The sequence below is a fragment of the Parasteatoda tepidariorum genome, chromosome 2 (assembly GCF_982258835.1).
Source record: "Parasteatoda tepidariorum strain Cologne lab strain chromosome 2, Ptep-v5.0, whole genome shotgun sequence".
Taxonomy (NCBI): Eukaryota; Metazoa; Arthropoda; class Arachnida; order Araneae; family Theridiidae; genus Parasteatoda; species Parasteatoda tepidariorum.
In genome coordinates, this window is record NC_141756.1 from 95,995,386 (window position 1) to 96,019,038 (window position 23,653).

The window sequence follows — 23,653 nt, forward strand, 5'->3', positions numbered from 1 at the left end:
TGATAATAATTTTAAAATGAATTAACATGTATGGTTTAACATGAATCAACATGGTTAACGTGTATCTTTTGCGGTGTATTGTTTTTCTGAATGTACTTGTTTTGTAAATATCGAACATGTTGTGAATATGTATTTTTAATCTCTGTGTGCAATTTAATTAATCTGATTTTTATTATTTAGGCTATGGTTGAGTCGATGAAACCTGGATCCATTGTTGTTGATTTAGCCTCAGAGGCAGGTGGAAATGTAGAAACTACTAAACCTGGAGAAATATATGTCCACAATGGAGTTATACACATAGGGTACACAGATTTGCCCAGTAGATTGCCAACACAAGCTTCTACATTATATGCTAACAACATATCTAAGTTCCTTTTATCCATAGGTGTGTTTCACTTGGCATTCTCAAAATATAGATTGTTTTGACACTTTTATGTGTATAAAAACTGAGACTCGTATAAATTAGAACAATTATATATTTTAAGTATTATCTATAACCTGTTCATAAAAACTTACGTTCAGATCACATTTTTTAAACGATCCCTTTCCCTGTGCCACACCAACTGGTTGTAACCTAAAAAAATATTTACTTTCGAAATTTTCCTGTCTTTTTAAATGTAGTGTCCTGACTATACCAACAGAGAGCTAAAAATTTATTGGTTTGAATGAATGTTTAATTGTCTAATTTTAACTTTTTCAGTAATCATCTTATCAGTTTAGCCTTTGATAAAGAACGAATCAAAATACATTGAAATTCTTCATACGTGACTTGAGGGCTGATTTTATTTAAAAAATTGAAGCTCTTTTTATATATATATATATGGGTCATTCTCACGAAAACTGTCATTTTTCAGTTCATAAAATCCCAAAAAAGTGAAGTGATTAAAAAGCTCTGAAACTTTTTATATTAATAGAAATATGTAATGACATTATAAAGAAAGTATATATCCTATAAATTATACTTAATATTTAAATTAATTATTTTCACTATTTAAAAAGTGAGGGAATGACACTAATAGTGAGGGAATGATATTTTATTTTAATACATGTTTTTATCTAAGTTACATCTACCTAAAGTTTGAAAATGATAACATACTAAGTATATCTAATATTTATTATAATTTAGTCTTATATATTTAATAGTTTTTACAGGTTTGGGAAATAAAATTGGCTGGCACGATTGAACAAAAAAAAATTTCATAATATACTCATCTTGAATCATTCCCTCACTTCAGCGTCATTCCCTCACTTTATACACAAGTGAGGGAATGACGAATTCAATAAAATTTTAAAATAACAGTTAGGCCTAATGAATTTCTGAAGTCAATCACATACAATTATATTCATACAAGGAAGCAACATATAATTATCCACTTTCTCGAGGAAGTTGTATTTTATTTTACTCTAAAAAATGACATGAGGGAATGACAAATGTAAAAAATTTTACCTGGTTTGATTCATTCAAATTTATTCCACAGCAAAGCTTCTTTAAGTTGAAGATGGAAACATACTGCAATTTTGTTCTATGATGCCAGTTGTTAACTTCTGAAGTTTTTATTAAAATATTTTTACTCTAAGAAGATTGCAGGTGATAAGAACATTGTTGTGAGGGAATGACGCGAAACACTGGGGACAAAGTTTAAAATAGTGCTGTGTTAATATTTTTATCAGAAATTCAATTTAAAATTGATTTTCTGAATTCTATATTTCAGTATTCTGAAATAAAAAACACGAATTTGTAAAAAAAAAAATTTGTATTTCAGAAAAAAAATTTTTCCTTTTTTAAATCAGCAGTGGGGACAAGTGAGGGAATGACATATTGGTATATTTTAATTACCTAAAATAAATAAAAAATAAAAATTGATAATTTTATTTTTATTCTTTTGTTAGTTTGCATTCTGACGGACACTTTCCCTGAATTTTTTTTCTTCGTAAGCTGTAAAACAAACATAAAATATACTGGGGACATGAAAATGACTGTTTTTGTGAGAATGACCCATATATGTATATTATAAAGTTTGTAATTCAATCAAAAAGATTTAAATAAGTAAGATGTATTAAAATTTTTGCTCAAAGCATGAAATGTTTGAAACTTGTAAATAAAAGCTCTACTGTTATTAATTTCAGTGCTTATTTATTATATCTATGTACCCATAAACTCGGTGCTTTAAATGGTTTGTAACATATCTTTGATGCACTTACCCAAATGATTTACTTAACACCATATGATTATTGCATTATATTCAAAATACATAAGTCTGTATAAATCAATACAGCATAAATAAAGTTACAAAAGTGGACAGGCGAAAGTTATGAGACAAATGTGGTGCAATAATGATAGAAAATTGGTTTAACCAATAGAGTGGAGCTGCTCTTTAAGCTGCTGTTTTATTAAAATAAAATATTTTTAAAAAAAAGTTAAACATAATAGAAGTTACATCAATGTTACGCTCACTGTTAAAATTTTAACTTAATTGAATGAAAATTAAATTAATCAAACTTGTCGTGAACTCTTTTTTCCAAAAATAGTCTTTTGTCTTTTTTAGTTGTATACATGTTCTGTTTCTCTGAATTTATTTTTGTAGCAGAACTATTATATCATCAGTGTTAGAATTGTATTACTGAATAATTGTATACTTAGTATTTGAATTGTAATAATATTAATCTATTGCCTTTTTAATTTTAATAACTAATTCTTTCTTAAACACTTCTTCCTCTCTTGTTGTGTTATTTTAAATTTCATTTTCTTATATTTTAGGAAACAAAGATCACTTTAATATAGATTTGGAAGATGAAGTTGTTAGAGGCTCTATTATTTTACAAAATGGTAGTTTATTATGGCCTCCTCCACCACCGAAGGAAGTTGCAGCACCTGCTGCAAAACCAGCTGCTCCTGCTAAAATTGTTCCACCAGAACCAAATTACTTTAATGCAACGTTAAAAGATTCTCTTCTCTATACATCTGGTAATGAATTGTCTTTATAATATTAATAAAGCTTTTTGTTATGATGAGACTTATTTAATAGTTCTTATCTTATATGAATAATGTCATATTTACTGAAGTCGTAAGTTTTAAAATTATTGTTAGGTATATATTTCTGAAACCAAATTCGATACAACCTCTGAAAATTAAGATTAACTTCATGACTTCATAATTATATTTCAATAGAACAACTAATAATAGAGTAATGTGAGTGGTATGTCCACTGATTTTAATTATGAGATTTTTTTTCTGATTTTTAAATTGAGATATTAAATTTATGAATGTATTCATTATTGAGGATTTTTTGAAAAATCAATTTGCTATATAACTTTTTTATAAAAGTTGTACATAAATCATTTTTTAAAATTTTGTTATGCTGCAAGCTTTTTAATTATATATTTCATCACTTAAATGATTATTGTATTATGATTCAAGTGACCTGTTCTCTGAATGTTTTTTTCCTAAATAAATTGTAAGATTCTACTACTGATTTAAGAGATTAATTAATTAGTAAAATCACTTTTATTTTAATAATTTCCAAATTAAGCTTTTAATGTTGGGATAAACTTCAGGACTTCATTTGATTAACATTTGATTTGATTAAATAACTAAAAGTCTTATGATTTAAATGGTATGTCCTCTCATTTTGTTTTGAATTAAACTGTTGATTTAGTTTTTTTTTTATTGAAATATTACTAAACTGATAATAATTAGTCTCTGCACTGAATTTCAAAATTACGCCATAAATTTTGGATTGAATCTCTCTGAACTTACGATAATTATTCAATTGGATCAATCAACTAATAATTTTATGATTCATTGGTTTTGTGTTAAAATGTGATGCTTTAATTTCTTAATTAGTGACACAAAAATTTCTTAATTCATAAATTTCATTGTGTGATTTTTTTTACACTTATTATTTAAGAAGTAACAGATGTTTATTTTCATATTTTCCAGGTTTATCAACTTTGCTAGGATTTGGAATGGTTTCACCAAACCCAGCTTTCACTACCATGATGTCAATATTCGGTCTCTCTGGACTAGTTGGTTAGCATATATTGTTTAAATATATATCATTATTTAATTATTTGGAGGCAAACTTTCATAAATAGTGCCCTTGGTGGCTGAGGAATTCTGAAATTTTAGAAGGAATTTAAAAGTTAATTCCTTGGCAAATATGTAAAGATTTCTATAATTTTTGTGAAAAATGTGGTATAATTGATATTTTCATGTTTATAGGAAAATAAAAGTTTAAAGTCATTCTCATTTTGAACTTCATGACAAGTTCCCAACTAGTTGGTAGTTTATTGTCGTGGAACTGAAATAGTGAACTGAGGGATTTTATACTTCAGAGATGATTGTGCTCCAGAAAAATTCCTGATTTTTCACTAACCGTGACCCAGAAATTTTCGGAACTCCTAGGTCCAGAAGTTTCAAGAAATTATCGACCATATTTATTTATAAAAATTCTTGTATATTTTATTTAAAAATATTGAACTAGAATTTATGCTTGGTATCTCTTTCATTTGTAAATATTTTTTCTGGTAGAATAAATGTGATTAGAGATAAAAGTAAACTTTTACAAAATTATTAATTTAAATTATACTGCGTATAATTTATTTAGAATTTCATTTTGTGAAAATATCAATGATTTAAATTCATGAAGACATTAATTTTTTTAAATGCGTCATTAATGATTTTATTCAAGAAATTTTCAGGGTTTTTGAGTTGGGCTCACAATCACCCCTGATACTTCCATTTATAGCTAAAAATGTATCTTTAAATTGAAACATGTGTAAAATTAGTTAGTATGTATTACAGTACAGAACCCGTTATCCGGAAATCAGAAAACCGGAAAACCAAAAAACCGGAACAAAATTCGATAAATTTTCTCGCCATTTTTAAAATTTTTTTTTCTTTTCCTTGTAAGATTTTACGATTTCTTTCTTTTTTTAAAGAGGTTTACCTTACCATCATTTTGGAAATAATCATTAGTGTGTTACTTCATTGTTTTTTCTTATTTTTAAGATTATTTCCAATTTTTTTTTTTTTTTTTAGTTGGGTTTAACAAATAAAAAAAACGGCTTTTTGTAGCGATTCAGAAAACCGGAAGAATAAGTTATCCGGAATAGCGATGGTCCCGACTGTTCCGGATAATCGGTTCCCTACTGTATTTACATTAATTAATTCTGTATAAATTTACTATAATGTGTGTATATATATATATGACCTTATTTGTTAATTTAATATTTTAGGTTACCACACAGTGTGGGGTGTTACACCTGCTCTTCATTCACCATTGATGTCTGTAACTAATGCTGTATCTGGAATTACAGCTGTTGGGGGTCTTCTGTTGATGGGTGGAGGTGTTCTCCCCCACACCATTCCCCAAACCCTTGGAGCAGCAGCCGCTTTTATTTCTTCCATCAATATTTGTGGAGGGTTTCTTGTAACTAAGAGAATGCTTGATATGTTTCGAAGACCTACTGATCCTCCTGAATTTAACTATTTATATGCTATTCCAGGTATGGTATTATTTTTATGATTTTTTCCACTTTTCTTTCTCCTCTTTAGGAGATTTATCTTTCTTCAGAAGTTCTGCAGCCCTTTGGTGCCCTCCTGACCATTGGACTCCTTGTTCTGTTAGTTTTTCTGCATTTTCTGGACACTTAATAATTAAAAACTTATTATTTTTCTATCTTGACGTTTCAAAAACCTTGTTTAAGCCCTAAAACTTGTCAATTTATTTTCTAAAAGATGCATGGAAAAGCAAAATTTGAAGAATTGAAACTAGATTACTTTATACTGAACTATGAGATTTCTAATGCTGATTTTTTCTTTTTTTTTAAAATTATATTCAGGCAAATCAGTTTCATTGTATTTTCAACACTTTGTTTTTAAAAATTGTGAGCCTTTTTTTTTTTCATTTAACTTGTTTTTCTGTTTTACTTATAGCGAAGCATGTTAACGGAGCTTTTTAATAGACTCTATTCTATTATGGTCACTTTATTCTTGTACAGTAAGACAGATAACTGGTAACATAGAAAGCTGTAGCTTCCACTTTAAAGTTATTTTTTGAGAACAAAGAACAATACTTTTTTGTTTCTCTTTTGTTTTTAAACTTTTCTTTTTATCAGTGTTATTATTATGATAGCATTTTAAAAAGCTTTTTTAATCATTGTTTTTTTATAGGTGTTTTTATGATAGCGCTGCATTTTTAAAATGCGTTTCTGATGGAATTTTTTTTTTTAATGTTTTATGGGTAATATTTTTCTGGAAAATTTTATTTTTAGCATTAAAGTTTTGTTTTAAAAATTAAGGGGATATTGTTTTCCTTTTTTTTTTCAAACTTATAACTTCATTTTTTTTTTAATAACTGTAAGTCAGTTTTTTTTCCTTATTATCTTTAGCATTTCTATTACAGTTTTTTTCTTCTTTACCCTATGCCAATAATACAGCTAAGTTTTGATTATTTTTTAATAATGACTAAATTCTTCTATGAGAAAATGGCTGAATGTTCGATATTCGGCTGAAATCACTATTCGTTACATCCCTAACCATTAGAACAATAACTCTTTCAGTTATGTGATCACCTGTATATGATTAATAACTTTAATTTGCTTTTATTTCATAGGTACCGCTTTTATTGGCGGTTATGCTGCATTAGCTGCAGCTGGTTATCCTGAAGTTCATCAAATGGCCTACCTGGGATCCTCATTATGCTGCGTTGGGGCCTTAGCTGGTTTGGCTTCTCAAAAAACTTCCAGGCTTGGAAATGCTCTGGGTATGGTAGGGGTATCTACTGGCTTAGCAGCTACTCTTGGCGTTATGAATGTGCCTCCAGAATTCGCTGTTCAAATTGCAGCTTGTATGGGTGGAGGTCAGTCATTGACTTTAGTTTTTTCTGTACAATTTTAAATAAATTAAGTTATTCTCATAGAACTACTTTAATTATTTTTTATTGTAATATATATACAGTCCGACCTCTATTTAATGAAGTCGCTAAATCCCGACAATAAGTTCGTTATATGGAAAATTCGTTAAATAGAAAATCACCTTTTGAAATACTTAAACGACACAAAACAGGTTTTAAATTCATAAACACTAGACATAATTAAAATAGCAATCCATACACCTTTATCTTGTAAATTAGTATCTACTATTTATTTATTTTACCGTACTGTTTGGCACAGCATGTCCTCATTTGGATCTTGTGCCACTAAACCCTACATTCAATCAATCAATCTACTATTTATTTTATAAATCTTAGCCATAAAAGAAATCTGCTTGGAAAGCAAGAATAGAGCAAAACATTATCCAGTGTTACACAACCATGCTATAACATTTTCAACTAAAAAAAGCTGAATTTATGTATAAAATTATAGCTGCATTTATTTGCTGTATAAAATTATAATTGCAAAGTAATTTCCAACATACATTACAACATGCATTCTTAAGTTAATTGGTTACTGATAAGACCCGTTAATTTTGTCTGAGTTTTTTGTTTGATATGCAAACAAAAAAGGAAAGGGATTTTACTGCTTTTTCTAAAATTGAAGTGGCTTCGAAAATCAATTCGAGATCATTTCCGTAATAAAATGCGGTAACAAGTTTGAATTGTTCTGAAATATTTTGGGAAATAGGGAAAGTGGATCTTGAAAAAAAGTTCGTTAAGTAGAAAATTCACTTTGCTATTTGAAAGTTATTTTATGAAGAAATTTCTAAAATGTTCTTGGTTCCTTAAAAAAAAATTCGCAAATTAGAGAAATTCTCAAAATTGAAGTTCATTAAATAGAGGTCCGACTGTATATATTGACAATTTTTCATGTGACAAAATCTTCAATTTGTTGAAAATCATTTTATAGTGTTAAGCTTCTCTCCACATTTCGTATAAAAAATGGTTTTTATTTCAATTTATTTTAGATAATAATTATATTTATAATTTATTTTGTACTTTCAATAATGTTCATGCTATTGACCCCTTTACTCCGAAATTGCTGCTATTGTATTATATGTATTTCCATTGAAGATTTTATGATTAATAGAGTTGAGGTAACTTCAATAATTCATGTTATTTAGTAAGCAAAATTTTTAATACTGACTTATAGAAAATTTTAAAGTTAGTGTTGAAAATGAAATTCTAAGCAAAAGCTTTCTCTGTATTAAAATTTCTAGTGTAATAAAAATTTGGGTAAATATTCTGAGTATAAATGGATTTTTTTTACCGTATAGTTTTTAAGGATCTCATTTATAAGTGTTAATTATTTTTGTTATAAAAAGTTATTTAAAATAATGTAAAAATGTAAGAATTCAAATGCAAGCAAAGCGAAATTTAAAGATCAGGGATGTGATTCTTCCGCGGATCCGCTGATTTCCGCTTTTTTCAGATTTTTCTATATCTTCCGCTCTTTCTTCATAAATTTCCGCGCGGAAAAAATTTTTATGCAGTAAATTATATTTTTTTGAAAATTTTATTCTTCCGCGGAGCGAAAGTATTGAACCCACCAATAAACCTTTCTTCACATGTCAATCTGCTGGCTGGGGTAAAAGTGGTTGACCTTGGTAAAACAATGCCGTCTCCTACTCCACTACTCTCTTATCTTTTCAGGGATGAAAGACTTTTTAAAATTTCCGACCATGTTCCAAAAACTTTTGGGGAGTCGAACGAACGATATACTAGTCGGACTTGCGACGAACTCTCCTCCCCTCTGCAGTAGCCTCCTGAGAAAATGATCTTCAGAAGAAAATAGGTAGAATTTCGGCATGTACGCCGTAGCCTTGACTACCGTGACTTCCGCTATAGATTGGAAAAAAGTCCTAAGCAGTTTCGTTTCGGCCGCTGATATTTGATTTCTTTTGCTTGGCTGATATGCAGAATTTTAAATATTAGGAACTGGGCCAGAATCTGCTAAAATTGCGATTCTTATTTAGATGATTTTTATGTAAATCATCGATTTTCGTATTTAACTGATTTAAAAGTTTCCTGTTGAGATTCGTTTTTACACGATTTAATAATCATTACTCGCAATTCCCATTCACGCAATTTAAAAATTCAATATCGCGATTTGTATTTAAGTGTTTTTAAAACCCAATATCGCAATTCATATTCCCTCTAGTTTAAAATCCAATGTCGCGATTCGTATTCACATATATTTTTAAATTTCAATATTGCTATTCGTTATCATGCGATTGTAATATCAAACATCGATTTTCGTATTTATACGAGGTTTAAACATTACTCGTTGTGATAAGTATTCACGGACTCTAAAAATTATGCATCGTGATTCTTATTTACGCGATTTAAAAATTCAATGCCGCGATTTGTATTTTCGTGCTTTTAAAATCCAATATCGTGATTCTTATTCACCTATTTTAAAATCAAACATTGTGGTTCTTATTCACGCAATTTTAAAATCCAACATCGCGATTCTTATTCAAGCGATTTTAAAATCCAACATCGCGATTCTTATTCACCCTATTTTAAAATCAAACATCGCGATTCTTATTCACGCACTCTTAAAATCTAACATCGCGATTCTTATTCACCCTATTTTAAAATCCGGCATCGCGATTCTTTTTCACACGATTTTAAAATCCGGCATCGTGATTCTTTTTCACGCGATTTTAAAATCCGGTATCGCGATTCTTTTTCACGTGATTTTAAAATCCGGCATCGCGATTCTTTTTCACGCGATTTTAAAATCAAGCATCGCGATTCTTATTCACGTGATTTTGAAATCCAACATCGCGATTCTTATTCACCCTATTTTAAAATCGAACATCGCGATTCTTATTCACCCTATTTTAAAATCGAACATCGCGATTCTTATTCACGCACTCTTAAAATCTAACATCGCGATTCTTATTCACCCTATTTTAATATCCGGCATCGCGATTCTTTTTCACGCGATTTTAAAATCAAGCATCGCGATTCTTATTCACGTGATTTTGAAATCCAACATCGCGATTCTTAATCTAAGGCCTCTAAAAATTGTGTGAGAAATGAACTTTCTTGTCCTATCAACACTGATGATCAAAAGTCTGCAAAACGCAGTCTACAGATCAGTCATGTTAATAAAAGACCATCGAAAAAACAAAGAACTGATGAGAAAGTCCATAAAGGTCCTTTGACCATTAAAGAAATGTTTTTTAAAATGATGTGATACATAAAATTGTGCTTATGCATATGCATAAAATTACTCAGTTATCTAAATTATTAAAAAAAAATTATTTTAATCAAGATTTTATTTAAGAAAATAATTACCATTTATTTATTTTTATTTGAATAGATAATAATGTAATCATTATCAGATTGGCTATTGAATTCATATCATTTTTTCTTTTGTACGCTTAATGCTACAGTTATAAACCTCCTCTTTTTTGTGTTTTTGTCAATCACATCCCTGAAAGATATGCATGTTAGCAAAAAAAGCATTTCATCAAGGGACACACCACTTTCTTTCTTTTAATATCTTTAGATTTCGTTTTGCTTGTATTTAAATTCTCACATTTTTATTATTATCTTTGATTTAGCCATTTTTGGTTTTAGCTGCTTTTTAGTGCTTTTCCATTTTGACTTATTGTTTTTAAATTAAATTTCGTTCTTAATTTTTGTTTCATACTATTTCCATACGTTGATTACTTATTTAAAATGTAAGTTCTTGTAACTGTTAACTACAAAAGTAAAAGCATTTAATTAAATGAATTCTGTTTTTTGAGAATGGGCATATTTGTGAGAATGTTTCTCTGTTTCATTAACAGATTGGTTCTGATGACATAAATCAAAAAGTACAATGAATATTGTTAAGGTACCATATATGTTACTCTTATCCAGTTAACATTTAGTTATGTTATAAAACGAGAGTTTTATATTTGTTCATTAAATATTGCTGAAATGCATTTACAAAATTACCATGTGCGATAAATATCCATATGAAGAAACCATGTTACTTTGAATTCAAAAGCGATTAAATTGTTATTGTTAGTGATTTTTAAAAGTAATATTTTTTATTTATTTAATTATAACACTTATATATATTATATATATAAGTGTGTTAAAGAATAAATTTTATAAATAAAGTTTCAACTATATTTTTTAGTTTTGTGTTATTTTAATCTGATCCAGTGGCTTGATGCAATTTAATTTGATAAACTGAAATGGTATAGAAATGTTTCTTAAAATAATTGTTAAATCGTTAAAAATTGTTTTATTTATTATAAGTTTGTAATGCTCTGTTATTATTATATATTATACTGTTTCATGTGTTGATTTTAGGAGGTGCCCTTGGCTTGTACATTGCCAAGAAAATAGAAATCACTGACCTTCCGCAGCTTGTTGCTGCTTTCCACAGCCTGGTCGGAATGGCAGCTGTTCTCACATGTCTTGCTACCTACATAGTTGATTATCCAACTTTTGCTACAGATCCAGCTGCCAATGCAATCAAAACTGCATTATTTTTGGGAACATTTATTGGTGGAATAACATTTAGTGGCTCTCTAGTAGCCTATGGAAAACTCCAGGGTAAGATTTGTTTCTTCTATGTTTTCACTTTTATTTGTATAAAGTTTAGTTTCTGCTGACAGGAATTGTTCAAAAGTTCACACAAAGGTACTAATCATATATCTATATACAGTAGAGCGCCGATTATCCGAACCCTTATTATCTGGACGTCCGATTATCTGAATTATGTCAGAATTCGTTTTTTTGTTTTTAAGTTTAGAATACTATTTAACTTATCGAAAGTTTTTCTAAACTTAGAAGAATAAATAGTGTCCACTACATCTGAATACCATATTTAATTTACAACCTTTTTAAGCAGCTTTCTTATAGTAACCATACATGCATGTGTTGTTATACAGTTACCCCTTTAGCCCCCTTCAACTGAAAATTATTTTCCTAGAATGGGAGCTTCATTTTGCCAGTCTACAATGGTTGGAATGCGAAAGAAAATAAAGAAAAATGTGGTAAAATAAGCAATTGACAAAAAAATTATAAAAAGCTGAAATATGATTTTTAAAAAAAATTTAAAATGAAAAAAAAAGTTTTAAAAAATAAATAAATAAAAAATATTTAAAAATTGAAAGAAAAAAAAGGAAAGAAAATTTAAACACGCCAAAGCTATTTTAGATAGTACTACCAGTCCTAAGTCTGGAAAAGGTGTGAAGAGAAGTTAGTGCATAAATATTAATCATTTAAACTAGATTTTAAACGACTTTTCAATTATCCGAACTTTTAATTATCAGAACCACGTTTTGTCCCGAGCAGTTCAGATGATCGTCGCTCTACTGTATATATATATCACAATAAATAAATACAAAATGGGCAAAGAGAAAAACGAAGAAAATCAATAAGTTTTATTTATTGTGCATGAGGTGCAAGTATATAGAACTCGTAAAATAAGTTCAAAATGTAGAGAAAACATGGAAAAAGTAACAGAATAATGGAAGAAAATTAATAAAAATCTGGAAAAAGAGAGATATAATCTCTTCATCAGCTCACACAATTATCTCTGCAAAAAGGAGTGCTTCCTAATATTATATCAATTTATTGTGTCTGTTGAATTAATGAAGCTTTAAAAATTACTGACAATTCTGATTTTCTGATACCAAAAAGTTGTTGAAGTTGTATAAAATTGCAAAACTTAATTTTTAAAAAAATTACATTGTTTTAGAAAGTTAATTAAAACCACTGATTCTGCTGGACTTAAAAAAACTATGGGCCCTTAGGACCAAGGTCTTCCAAATTTCTGAGTCCCTTTTTATTAAATGTGGGCTCCTATTTAAAAAATGAATTCTCTAGCTTTTTGTTTTTCATCTATTTATATTCAAATTTATAATTTAATTATATCTTTATAGACAAAACAAAGAATTTTAAATAAAGAGTTATATTTCAGCTATCAAGGCTCTTACTAAGGCTGATCAAACAATTGCATCAAATAAAAGCAACAATGTAATATGAAATTCACAATTATTATTTTTTTTCTTTTGGCTATTAGCAAGGAAGAAAGAGATTTTTTTTTTATTATATTCATATTTAGAGTTAAGTTATAATTTTGCATGCATAAATCTACAGATGTGCTTTTTTTTTGGCGCTGGAAAATTATGCATTCCAGAGTATGTGCACATCATACCTTAATCTTTTGTATCCCTTCTACAATTTGGTGTGCTTTTGCACATAATTAAAATCATTGAAAACAATATCATTTGCCAAATAAGAAATATTAAAAGTTTATTTTTAATATTTTTGGGTAAGAAATCTTATTAAAGTTTACTTTAACACTAAGTTTGTGAAAAATTATTAAAACTGAATTTGAATCCTTCCTTCAATAAACGTTTAACAAGCAGCTATTTCTGAATTATGTTATTTAATTCTTTTTTTTTAAATCACCAGGACTGTTAAATTCATCTCCCTTGCTTCTACCCGGAAGACATGTTCTTAATGGTGGACTAATGGCAAGCAATGTTGCAGCTATGGCTTATTACTTGATGTCTAGCAGCAATATTGCTGGATTAAGTTGTCTTGGTGCCACAAGTGCTTTATCTATGATTATGGGTGTTACTCTCACAGCTGCTATTGGAGGTAATAAATTCAATCATTATTTTTCAAAGTAATTGAATATAGTGTACATTCTTTATCATATATTATTTTTATATTTTGTTTATAAATTATGCTTTAAATTAATCTTTTATGTGTATTAATTAATCTGTTTACTTAAAATAATTACATATAGTTTATTATTTCATGGTTTATTTTTTTTTTAGTTGTTATTATGAATTGTTTTCCACTGTTATTTGCCTTTATTTGATTTTGGATAATATTGCAAATGTAAAATGGAAAAAGAGATACTTTTTTATGTCTGAAGAAATTAATAACAAAATTCTATTATATCACAAATTCAATTATTACATTGACTTTTAGATAAAGTGTTAAGAGGATGCAAAACCACATGAAAAAAACCTTTATGGTGCTTTTTCTGTTATCTATATCGGAAATTTGGAATTTAAATTATAGAAAAAAGTGAGTTCATGTAAACCAGAGTAAACCACAAATTTTCAAGTTTGGAAAACGTTTCAAACATGTTCCAATTCAAGCAAGTTATGGCAGTGGGAAAGCGAATCTGTCATTATTTATTTGTATTTCAATATTTTGCAGGGAGAAAAAGAACAATTCTGCAATTGGGACTTCATAAGTTTCTTTGGATTTATCTGAATTCACTTTTTCCATGATTAAAATTACTAATGGAGGTGAAACAGAATTTGCCATGTAAAAATTTTCCTGTGGTACAGTATCCTCTTAAAAGTTAGTAATCATAAGCTGTAATTTGGAACTTAATAACAAATTTAAATATTAAAATATGTCAGTAATTTAGGCAAAGTGAAATCATTTAAAAAATTATCTACATAGTATGCATATTTAAATATAATTTGCATTTATTTTATTCTGAAATATCAGCTTTAGTTTTTTTACTATATAAATTTTTTTAGCAAGGTTTTGTGGGTATATAGTAAAAATTAAATTTATTTCTTAGTCTGTACCAGTAAAATTCAAATTATTGCCCGGCTAGGTATTAAAACATTATGCAAAACAATAAATATATAATTTTCTATCGAACAAAGTATTGTTCTAAAGAAAAATTATTGCCAACTCATCAAAGTAATTTTGCAGCAGCAAAAATTATTGCTCAGTAAAAACATGCTTTTATTTTCTGATTTTATTTTTAAGCTAAATTAAAAAAAAAGGTTTCTCAAGGAAAATTGGGGATATTATTCTGATGTAAAATAATTAACCTAATCTCCCACTTATAGTAGATTTTATAATTAATTAACTTTTCATTTGATTAACTTAAATTTTTAATAAAATTTATTTATGTAGCTTCTGTTAAATGTAGGACATTTTAAAAATATTTTAATAAAAGGACAATATATGAAAGGAAAAAGGATTTAACAATCAGGGTTTAGTTTTTAATTATCCAATAACTATAAATGCAATGAGATCTACAACTTCTTAACTTTTCTATTATTGGTGATAAAGTTTATCTTTAGTCTGTGTTGATCAGAAGATTCATACTGCAGTATTACTGTCCATAAGGTTACGATTCTATCTCCATGTTCTAGTAATTTTGACTTTCTTAAAATTAAAGTAACTCCTAGATGAAATAACGAATTTGCTTTGAAGAAATACTTCCTGCAAAACTAACGCACATTTGGGTTGCACAAAAAAAAAAAGAGAAAAACCATGAGATCTTCGCATGGTTAGTCAAATGGCTGGAAAATTTTAATCAGACTGGTTAGAAATTTAATAGTAAATTGTTATGAATTACCATGAATAAATTCTATTCATTCATCTTATTTTCAATATAAACATACAACTTATAATGAAAATAACTTGTTTTCAAATGAGGTTTTTGTTGAGAAATGTTTTTTTTTTATTTAAATACAAAACTACTTTCTAAAAATTTATTTGTCAAATGTTCTCAAAACAGTTGTCTTGTTTTTACAAGTGCTTTTATTTACTAGAAAATTAATTTACAATGATATTTAAATTAGTAATAGCATTAGAATAATCAATATGTCATTTGTAACAAAATGCTTGTTTTGTTTGCAACTGTTCTCCATTATACTTCTATAAAATGATTAGTCTTCAAACCCCAATATTAAAAACATATTATGTTTACTCATTTGCTAAAAGCAAATTTGTATGAGAGTATTGTACACTTTTATTGTATTTTTCTACAGTTTTCTTCAAATTTCATCCGTTATAATTTAATTAGCTTTACATATTGATGCAATTCTCTACTTGTAATTTATTTTTTATTTATCTATCATATTGATTTAGTTAAAATAGTTTCTAGCATCAAAATTTATGTATCTACTTAGGAGAAGTTTTTCTGAATAAAAATTCTGCACAATAGTAAAATATGTCGTGCTAAAGCCAGTTGATTCGGCTTTATTATTAAGAAACTGATGGAGTATATGGATTTCCAAAACAATTATTTTTAAGAATAGTTTAAAATCACTATAAATCTGAATATTGTTATGTCAAATATAGGTGTATGTTGCCCATCTCTAGATTCTCTGTAGGTCTTGATACTAAGAACCCGGTGCCGAGTAGTAAAATTCTTTTGCTGGGTTGGGGTAAAATCCATGTAATGAAAATCTGTCTTTATAACTAATGACTGTTATGAAAATAATTTTCTTTATAACTAATGACTGTTTTTATTTCTTATAAATTTTTTCAACCAGCCATTAATTATAACTTACATTTTATAATCCTTTTCTTAAACAGGTGCAGACATGCCAGTTGTGATAACAGTTTTGAACAGCTATTCTGGTTGGGCATTGTGTGCAGAAGGTTTTATGTTAAACAATAATCTAATGACGATTGTTGGAGCTTTAATTGGATCATCTGGTGCCATTTTGTCGTACATTATGTGTAAAGTAAGTTATACTTTATGTATCCAATGTAAATTCGAATTTCGGCCAGACAATTCAAAACTAATTTTTAGGATTTTTTTTCTTTCTTACTGTTTAAAAGGCTGTTCATATGTTCTATTTGATAAACTTTACAGGACTTTTAACTATCTTGGCTTAAAATTGTTAAATGATTTTTTTTTTCCTTTCTGAAATTCATTTTAAGGTGTACTTTCTAAATTTTTGAAACTGGTTAGAATAATTAGTAATATAATTGTCACTGCAATATAAAGTAGAATGTTTTAAAATAAATTAAAATGAAAATATTTTTGGTATATAATTGTGACCGAATAGTGATATTGACTCTAATATTTTGGTCAATACGTCTTTTTAAATAAGTGGTTATGAGTGATTTATTCATGTCCTTAATGAAAAATAGAGTTAAATACCAATTACAATTATGTACATTCCAATTATATATGTATTACAATATAATTAAGTCAGCTTTTTAACAGCAGTAATTTTTTGTACATATGCATACCTAGATCAAAAAACTGAAAGAACTTATTTAATTATTAAATGAATGAATAAAATACTATAAATATAATTGAATTCTAATAAATATAGAATTTATAGGTCTGCTTTTTTTTTTTTTTTCCTTTTTTTTAAAAAAAAATTATATTTTGTAATACTTTCAAATAACTTGTAACCATAGCCAAAATTGAAAAAATCTTGTGACCAATTATTTTACAAAACGTTTTCTGTTCTTTCATTAGTGTAAATTTATCTGTTAAGCAGCATTTTCTCGCTTGAATTATTTTTAAAATTAAATTTTTTTTAAACTTCTTTTTTTTTCATAATTGAAATAGTTTCTTTTTGTATCTAGTTTTCTTTATGAACTAAAAAATTACCTAGTCTCAAAGTTATGAAAAAAGATAAAATCCTACTAAAATAAATAATAAAAAGATAATAGCAGTGTTATGTAGATTTAAAAAAAGTATTTCTATCAAATTAAAATTGAATTTTAAAAAAATCACAAAGCTTGTGGTACTGAAGAGAAATAATAGGTGAAAAAGGGTAAATAATATAAATACTTTTGTATAAGAAATAAATATTATCAAATTTTAAATCTGTTGTATAGAAATTTTTATTTTCATTTTTAAGGCCATTAATTTAAGTTATGAATTTCACTGTATCAAATAAAAATTTATTTCATAAAAACACCACTTAACACCTTTAAGATTATTAGTAGTCTGTATAGTTTCTTTAACTTCTGTATCTAGTGCTGATTGCTATATTACAAGATTTTCTCTCAGAGAATTAGTGCAATATTCTTAACATAAAAATTAAATATTAATTGCACAAAACAACAAAAGAGTTTCTGTGCTTTAGTCATTTAAATTTTTTAAAATGAGGCAATTTTAATTTAATGTGTAAAGAAATGGTTAAGAGAGTTATCTATAAAATCCAACCATGTGAATAATAATAATCATCTATGGTAAATTTGATTAATAAACTACATCTGCACTAGTTATACTAGTTGTGTGACACAAAAAATGTCTAAGGTTTAAAAGTTTTTTTTTTTCTGAAGCTTTGGTGATTTGTCTCTGAAAAATTTGTGATTCTAATCTGGGTCCAGACCCATAAATGGAATCTAACTTATTCTTTTAAGTACTCATAAATGTGGCTCAGTACATATTTCATTGTATTTCCAGGCTATGAACAGATCTCTACCAAATGTTATATTGGGAGGTTATGGTACATCTAGTACTGGCACTGGCAAACCTATGGCTGTAACTGGAACACACACTGAAGTGGATGTCTCACAGGCTGTACAGATGATTAGAGATGCTAAAAATATTATCATCACACCTGGATATGGGCTATGTGTGGCTAAGGCTCAGTATCCCTTAGCAGAAATGGTTAAAACTTTAACTAATAAGGGGAAGAAAGTGAGATTTGGCATCCATCCAGTAGCTGGTATGTAAGATTGTTGATAATCTCTGCCTTTTTTTAAAACAAAGTATATTTTTCCAAAGTTTAAGAAAAGTTATTTAGAGTAACCAGTTTTAGGAAGCTAAATCTGGGGACTATCTGTCCTTTGAACTTGTTAGAATACAAATCATCTCACAAATCAAGAACACAATCAAATTATTTAAATAATTTAGGCAAAGTGGAGTGAAATTTTTCTTCCATCAAACCAACTTCCTACTCAGAGTAAGCCCATTTTTAATGCGGAAAAACAGCATAATCAATGTGCAAAAAATTTAGATTGTCTTTTTCTTTTGTAAAATTTTGCACGCTTTTGTATTTATTTGTCCTTTGAAACTTTTTACAATTCAAAATTATTATTATTTTTTGCTAATTCATGAATAAAATTTTGCTGAGTTTAATTATTTGTGTCATATTTTTTGTAAGTTTATTTTTTTTTTATTGTTATTTATCTAGTTTTTTTAAAAATACTTAGTATTTACCTAAATTATGTAGAATTTTTCTTTATCTATTTCAATCATTATTTTATATGTAGGTAAAGTATTTTGTATGTAGGTAGGTAAATCATTATTTTGTACGTTGATATTATTTTATACATTGATTTTGTATTAAACTTGAGCAAGCGTTACGTTTGTAAGAAGTAAAATTAAAATTATTTGCTTTTGCCAGTATTTTAAAAAAGGAACGACTTTTCAAAATATTAAATGCCTTATATTTTTTACAGTTTAATCATTTTAAAAACTGTGAAGATTGGTATATAAGATATTCTGTATATTGCAAGGATTTTTTTTTTTTTTTTTTGTAATATAATATATTTTTCCTTAAAGTTAAATTTATGAGATAACTGTAACCATTTTTTGTAATTCATCTAATTTTCTATTAGCAAATATCTATTTTATTTAATGGATTTACAGTTTTGTTAAACCTAAATTCTGATTATTTTGTGCTTTTATGAAGATATTTAATGAAAATTTAGTATATTTTTATTAGCTTTTGCTGCAAGATTACTATGAATTACTCTTCATTCAGAATTAAATTCCCTTTTCAAAATAACATAAATTGTCATCTTGACTTACTGCTTGACTTTTTCCCTATCTCTAACTAAAGACTTAAAACATATATTGTGGTTTAAGTGTCCTTTATCTTATTTTAATTTTTTTTTAGATATCTATGGGTGAACTAAATGCCCACGAATTTGCAGCGATGCAAACAACTATGAATTTTCTGTAATTTCCAAGCATTTTGGAACAATTCTAAAAAATATGGGCAAATCTGATTTTTCTTTTTTTAGTGACCCTTTATTTTCGAGTGCATTTTTACAGTTTGTGAACTATCTCTTAATTTTAGAAAAAAATTTCAATATAGAGATATTTTTTTTAAAAGAATCTTAATTTTTGTTCAAAGCATTCCTAAAAATAAATAAATATATTGAATATAGAATTTCAATTAAATATTTAATTCCGCATTTTAATGTTACAAAAATGTTTTTTCCATTACTACAAATAGCCATGAAAACATGGCTCCCGATGACTTTGGGAAACAATTCTAAATGTTAATATCCCTAAATTTGATTACTGAGAAAACAATTTAATTTGACAGCTGATGTAACAATTTAATCTGCAGTTTCTGTGTAATAAATTATTAATTTGATTTTTTAATTTAGGTCGAATGCCTGGTCAGTTAAATGTCTTACTGGCTGAAGCAGGAATACCTTATGATATTGTACTTGAAATGGATGAAATTAATGATGACTTCAAGGATACAGATTTGGTTATGGTTATTGGAGCAAATGATACAGTTAACTCAGCTGCTGAAGAAGACCCTAACTCTATTATTGCTGGAATGCCTGTCCTCAAAGTTTGGCTTTCTAAACAGGTATTTTTTTTTTTAATTAAAAATATAAAATGTTAGTTGCAATTTTTTTTAAAATTATTTCTTTCTTAAATACTCTCATCTTAGTCACACTAAGTTTATAGCTCCACATAGATGTTGTATGTACTGTATACATAGCTAGTTTATTTACAAATTTTATGTGATCTTACACATATCTTATTTGATTCCCTCATTTGACTTAGTGATGCATTTTTCGCTGTTACTAAAATAGTTTTGTAATACTTTTTAAAAAAATTTCTTGTCAGTACATCTATGTTCAGCACATTACGAACTACTCGAACTTGCTATTAAACTCCTTATTCTACCTATTCATTTAGCATCTTTATTCTTTTGCTTTTTTGTAGTTATAACTGCAACATGGCATACTCTATTTTTGAAAAGACTGCATATTTTTTTTTAAATTCACCCTCAGTAAGTGAAAATAAATGATTAATGTGAAGTGTAGTGTGTAATAACTGAATTTGTAAAATTATCTTTTTCATTAGTGAAATTTTTTCCATTTTATAAGTAATTGTTACATATTAAGTGTAATTTTCAATATTAAAAGTTTTACTAAACTTAGTTACACATTTTTTTTTTAAAAAAATTAAGCTTTTGTCGATGCAATTTTTGTAAAAAATCAAATATTCAGGGCAGATATCATAGTGATCAAAATCAAATTAATAATTTATGGAAAATCCACTTCTAAAAAATTTTTAACTCTTGTAGCTTATATATACATCTACTACAAATATCTTTCATTTCTTTTAATAGTTTTTTATGCTAGTGCTATTATTGTAGAGGGTAAAAAATCTTAATTATTGGGGAGCTGGAGCTGATGCACTCCAAAGATTTTTCCTATTCTCCATTGTTCCAGCAATTTCATTGTATCCTATAGAAAATCTAAAGGCCTGCCAAACTATAACAACATTGCCCACATGCCAAGTTGTGGTAGAAAAACTGTTCTCAACATTAAAATACATACATAATGATTTAATATCAAATATGAGGGAGGATTTATTAGTTTCAATTCTTTTCTTAAGAATGAGCAAGTAACTAGATTAAATTAAATTTTTATTTTCTGATAATTATGTTATTGTTTTAATGTGTCCCTTTTTTATGAAAACCTCAATCTTAAACTGTAAAGTGTGCATAAATATGCATTAAAATTGCTATAACGTTAGCAGAGTTGGAGCTTTGTTATTTGGGAGTGGAGTTGGAGGAGCTTAGAATGTCACAGCAAAGCTGAAGCATCAAAAAAAATTTGGCACCGGGTATCTGTTGGTTACTATAGTAAAACAGTTTGAAGAACTGACATACATGATTTAATATTCATACATAATTTAATATTTATTTATATGATATATATTTCAGAAATCTTTCATAATTTCTATGAAAAATATTTTCATGAAGAAAAATATCTATCAATCTTTGGTGTGAAACCATCCATGTCATATAAGGATTTTAAAATGCATTTTTTTTAATGCTTTAATTTTTTTTAATGGCAGTTGATCCTAAATAAAAATCAAATGAAACTCAAACAGCAGTTGTATTCATCTAGATGAAGAGTTTAGTCCTAATTCTTTAAACAAAGCTGAAATGTATACTTTTAACTATTTATTAGAGTATTATGAAGCAATTTTGTTTCTTTAGGTTATTGTCATGAAAAGAAGTTTGGGGGTTGGATATGCTGCAGTGGATAATCCTATTTTCTATAAGGATAACACAGCTATGTTGCTGGGTGATGCAAAGAAGACTTGTGATTTATTGCTTAACAAAGTGACAGAAGAACTTGGGTCTTGAGAATTTTGTTAAGTTATCAAAAAAATTTGACTGACTTTTACACTGAGCTTGTCAAAGTATTTTATTTTGACTTAATTATCTCGAGTTAAAGAATCTGCATAAATATATTATGATGTATTTTAAAATGGATTGGTGAGAAAAAGAAATTTTGTAAATCATTTAATTTTTACTTTTAAAGAAAATTTAATCAATTGCTGTTACTCTTCTTGTTAATCATAATTTATTTAAATAATTTTTAATCCTTTATTTTGAAATTATTAACATATAACATTTTTACATGTTAAAACAAACTGAATTCTTGTTCCAAAGATTATTGTATGAATATTATTATTGAATTGTTATAATTTAATCCAATGAGTTTAATTATAATCTACAGTTATTTTGCCTTATTGTTTTAGTCATCCTTAATATTATATTTTAAATTTTATACAAATATAATACTTATTGTTGTAATTAATATTTGATCTGAAAAAAATAATTCTTTAGAAGTATTTACGTTTTTATAGTAAGTTGAAAAAGTTACTGGAATATTTATTTAAATATTGAATTTTTTAGTTTTATTTAGAGAGTTTCTCTGAATTCATCATTGTTCTTATAAATGATTTTTCGCAAATCAATAGAAAATTAATTTTATTGAAATATTTTAAAATTTTATGAGGGAGTAGCTCTCGACGTGTACATAATTGCTGTTTTTAAATCTCTTTCACAAAATAAAAAAATGTATTTCCCATAACGATAAAAAATATAGTAATAACTTGAACACTCTTTACTAAATTAAGGCAGACAATTTCAGTTTATACATTTATCCTTTAATGCTTACTAACTTTTTCAAAAAATTAAAAAATATTCCACAACTTCAAGTATTGGATACCTAAGTTATAAAAAATTCTATAGCCAAAATATAGGCCTAATTTTTTTTAAAATATATATATATAAATATGTATATATGCCAATAATAAAATTGTACTACCAGTTGTAATAGCACTAAAAAATGAAGTCTTAGATTGGACATACTGTAAACTTATTTTATAATTTTGCTCTATTTTAAGTGCATTATTTAAATTATTATAATGCTATTTAATTGAGAATAATACTGCTTCCTTTTTTAAAAGTGTAATATTGTATCTGAATATGCATTTATTCCTTCTGTTAGTGGCACTATTAGTTTAATAAATAAGTACAAGTTAAACATAAAGTATATATTTTAATATACAATGCACTTAGCCTAAGACATGTGTAACAGTTAAATAAATAAACAGTTAGTTATTATTTTGTTTAGCACTTTGGTTAAAACATTAGTGATAAAAATGATTAGAATGACATAATGTAAAGTTTATGTGATATTTTATAATTGTTTAAATCAATGTATTATCCTTTTCTTGTTGTATTAATCTTTAATTTATTGTTTCATTTATAATTTGGCTGGCAGTTTATGCTACAAAAAATAATCTTTGATAAGTTGTGCGATTAATTTTCGACTAAGAATTGTAAACAAAATTTGATTTCAATTCCGCAAAGAAATCTTTTTTTTTTCAATCCAAAAATCTCTTTCTACAAAGTGTTTTGTAATAAATAAACTTTACTTTAATAATG

The 23,653-nt window shown here is 27.0% G+C and overlaps 1 protein-coding gene across 4 annotated transcripts in view; it reads left to right on the forward strand.

Annotated features, from left to right (window-relative positions):
- The window catches only part of LOC107452744 (NAD(P) transhydrogenase, mitochondrial), a 32,734-nt gene extending 9,081 nt beyond the window's left edge, over positions 1-23,653 (forward strand). For all 4 annotated transcript variants that reach the window (XM_087157783.1, XM_087157784.1, XM_087157786.1 and 1 more), the window contains exons 6-16: positions 181-385; positions 2,759-2,965; positions 3,941-4,030; positions 5,239-5,508; positions 6,618-6,863; positions 11,259-11,504; positions 13,374-13,562; positions 16,269-16,420; positions 18,109-18,373; positions 20,049-20,260; positions 21,911-23,653. In XM_087157783.1, the coding sequence (XP_087013909.1) occupies positions 181-385; positions 2,759-2,965; positions 3,941-4,030; positions 5,239-5,508; positions 6,618-6,863; positions 11,259-11,504; positions 13,374-13,562; positions 16,269-16,420; positions 18,109-18,373; positions 20,049-20,260; positions 21,911-22,060 (2,232 nt within the window). In that variant the 3' untranslated portion in view covers positions 22,061-23,653. The remainder of the gene's footprint in view (positions 1-180; positions 386-2,758; positions 2,966-3,940; positions 4,031-5,238; positions 5,509-6,617; positions 6,864-11,258; positions 11,505-13,373; positions 13,563-16,268; positions 16,421-18,108; positions 18,374-20,048; positions 20,261-21,910) is intronic.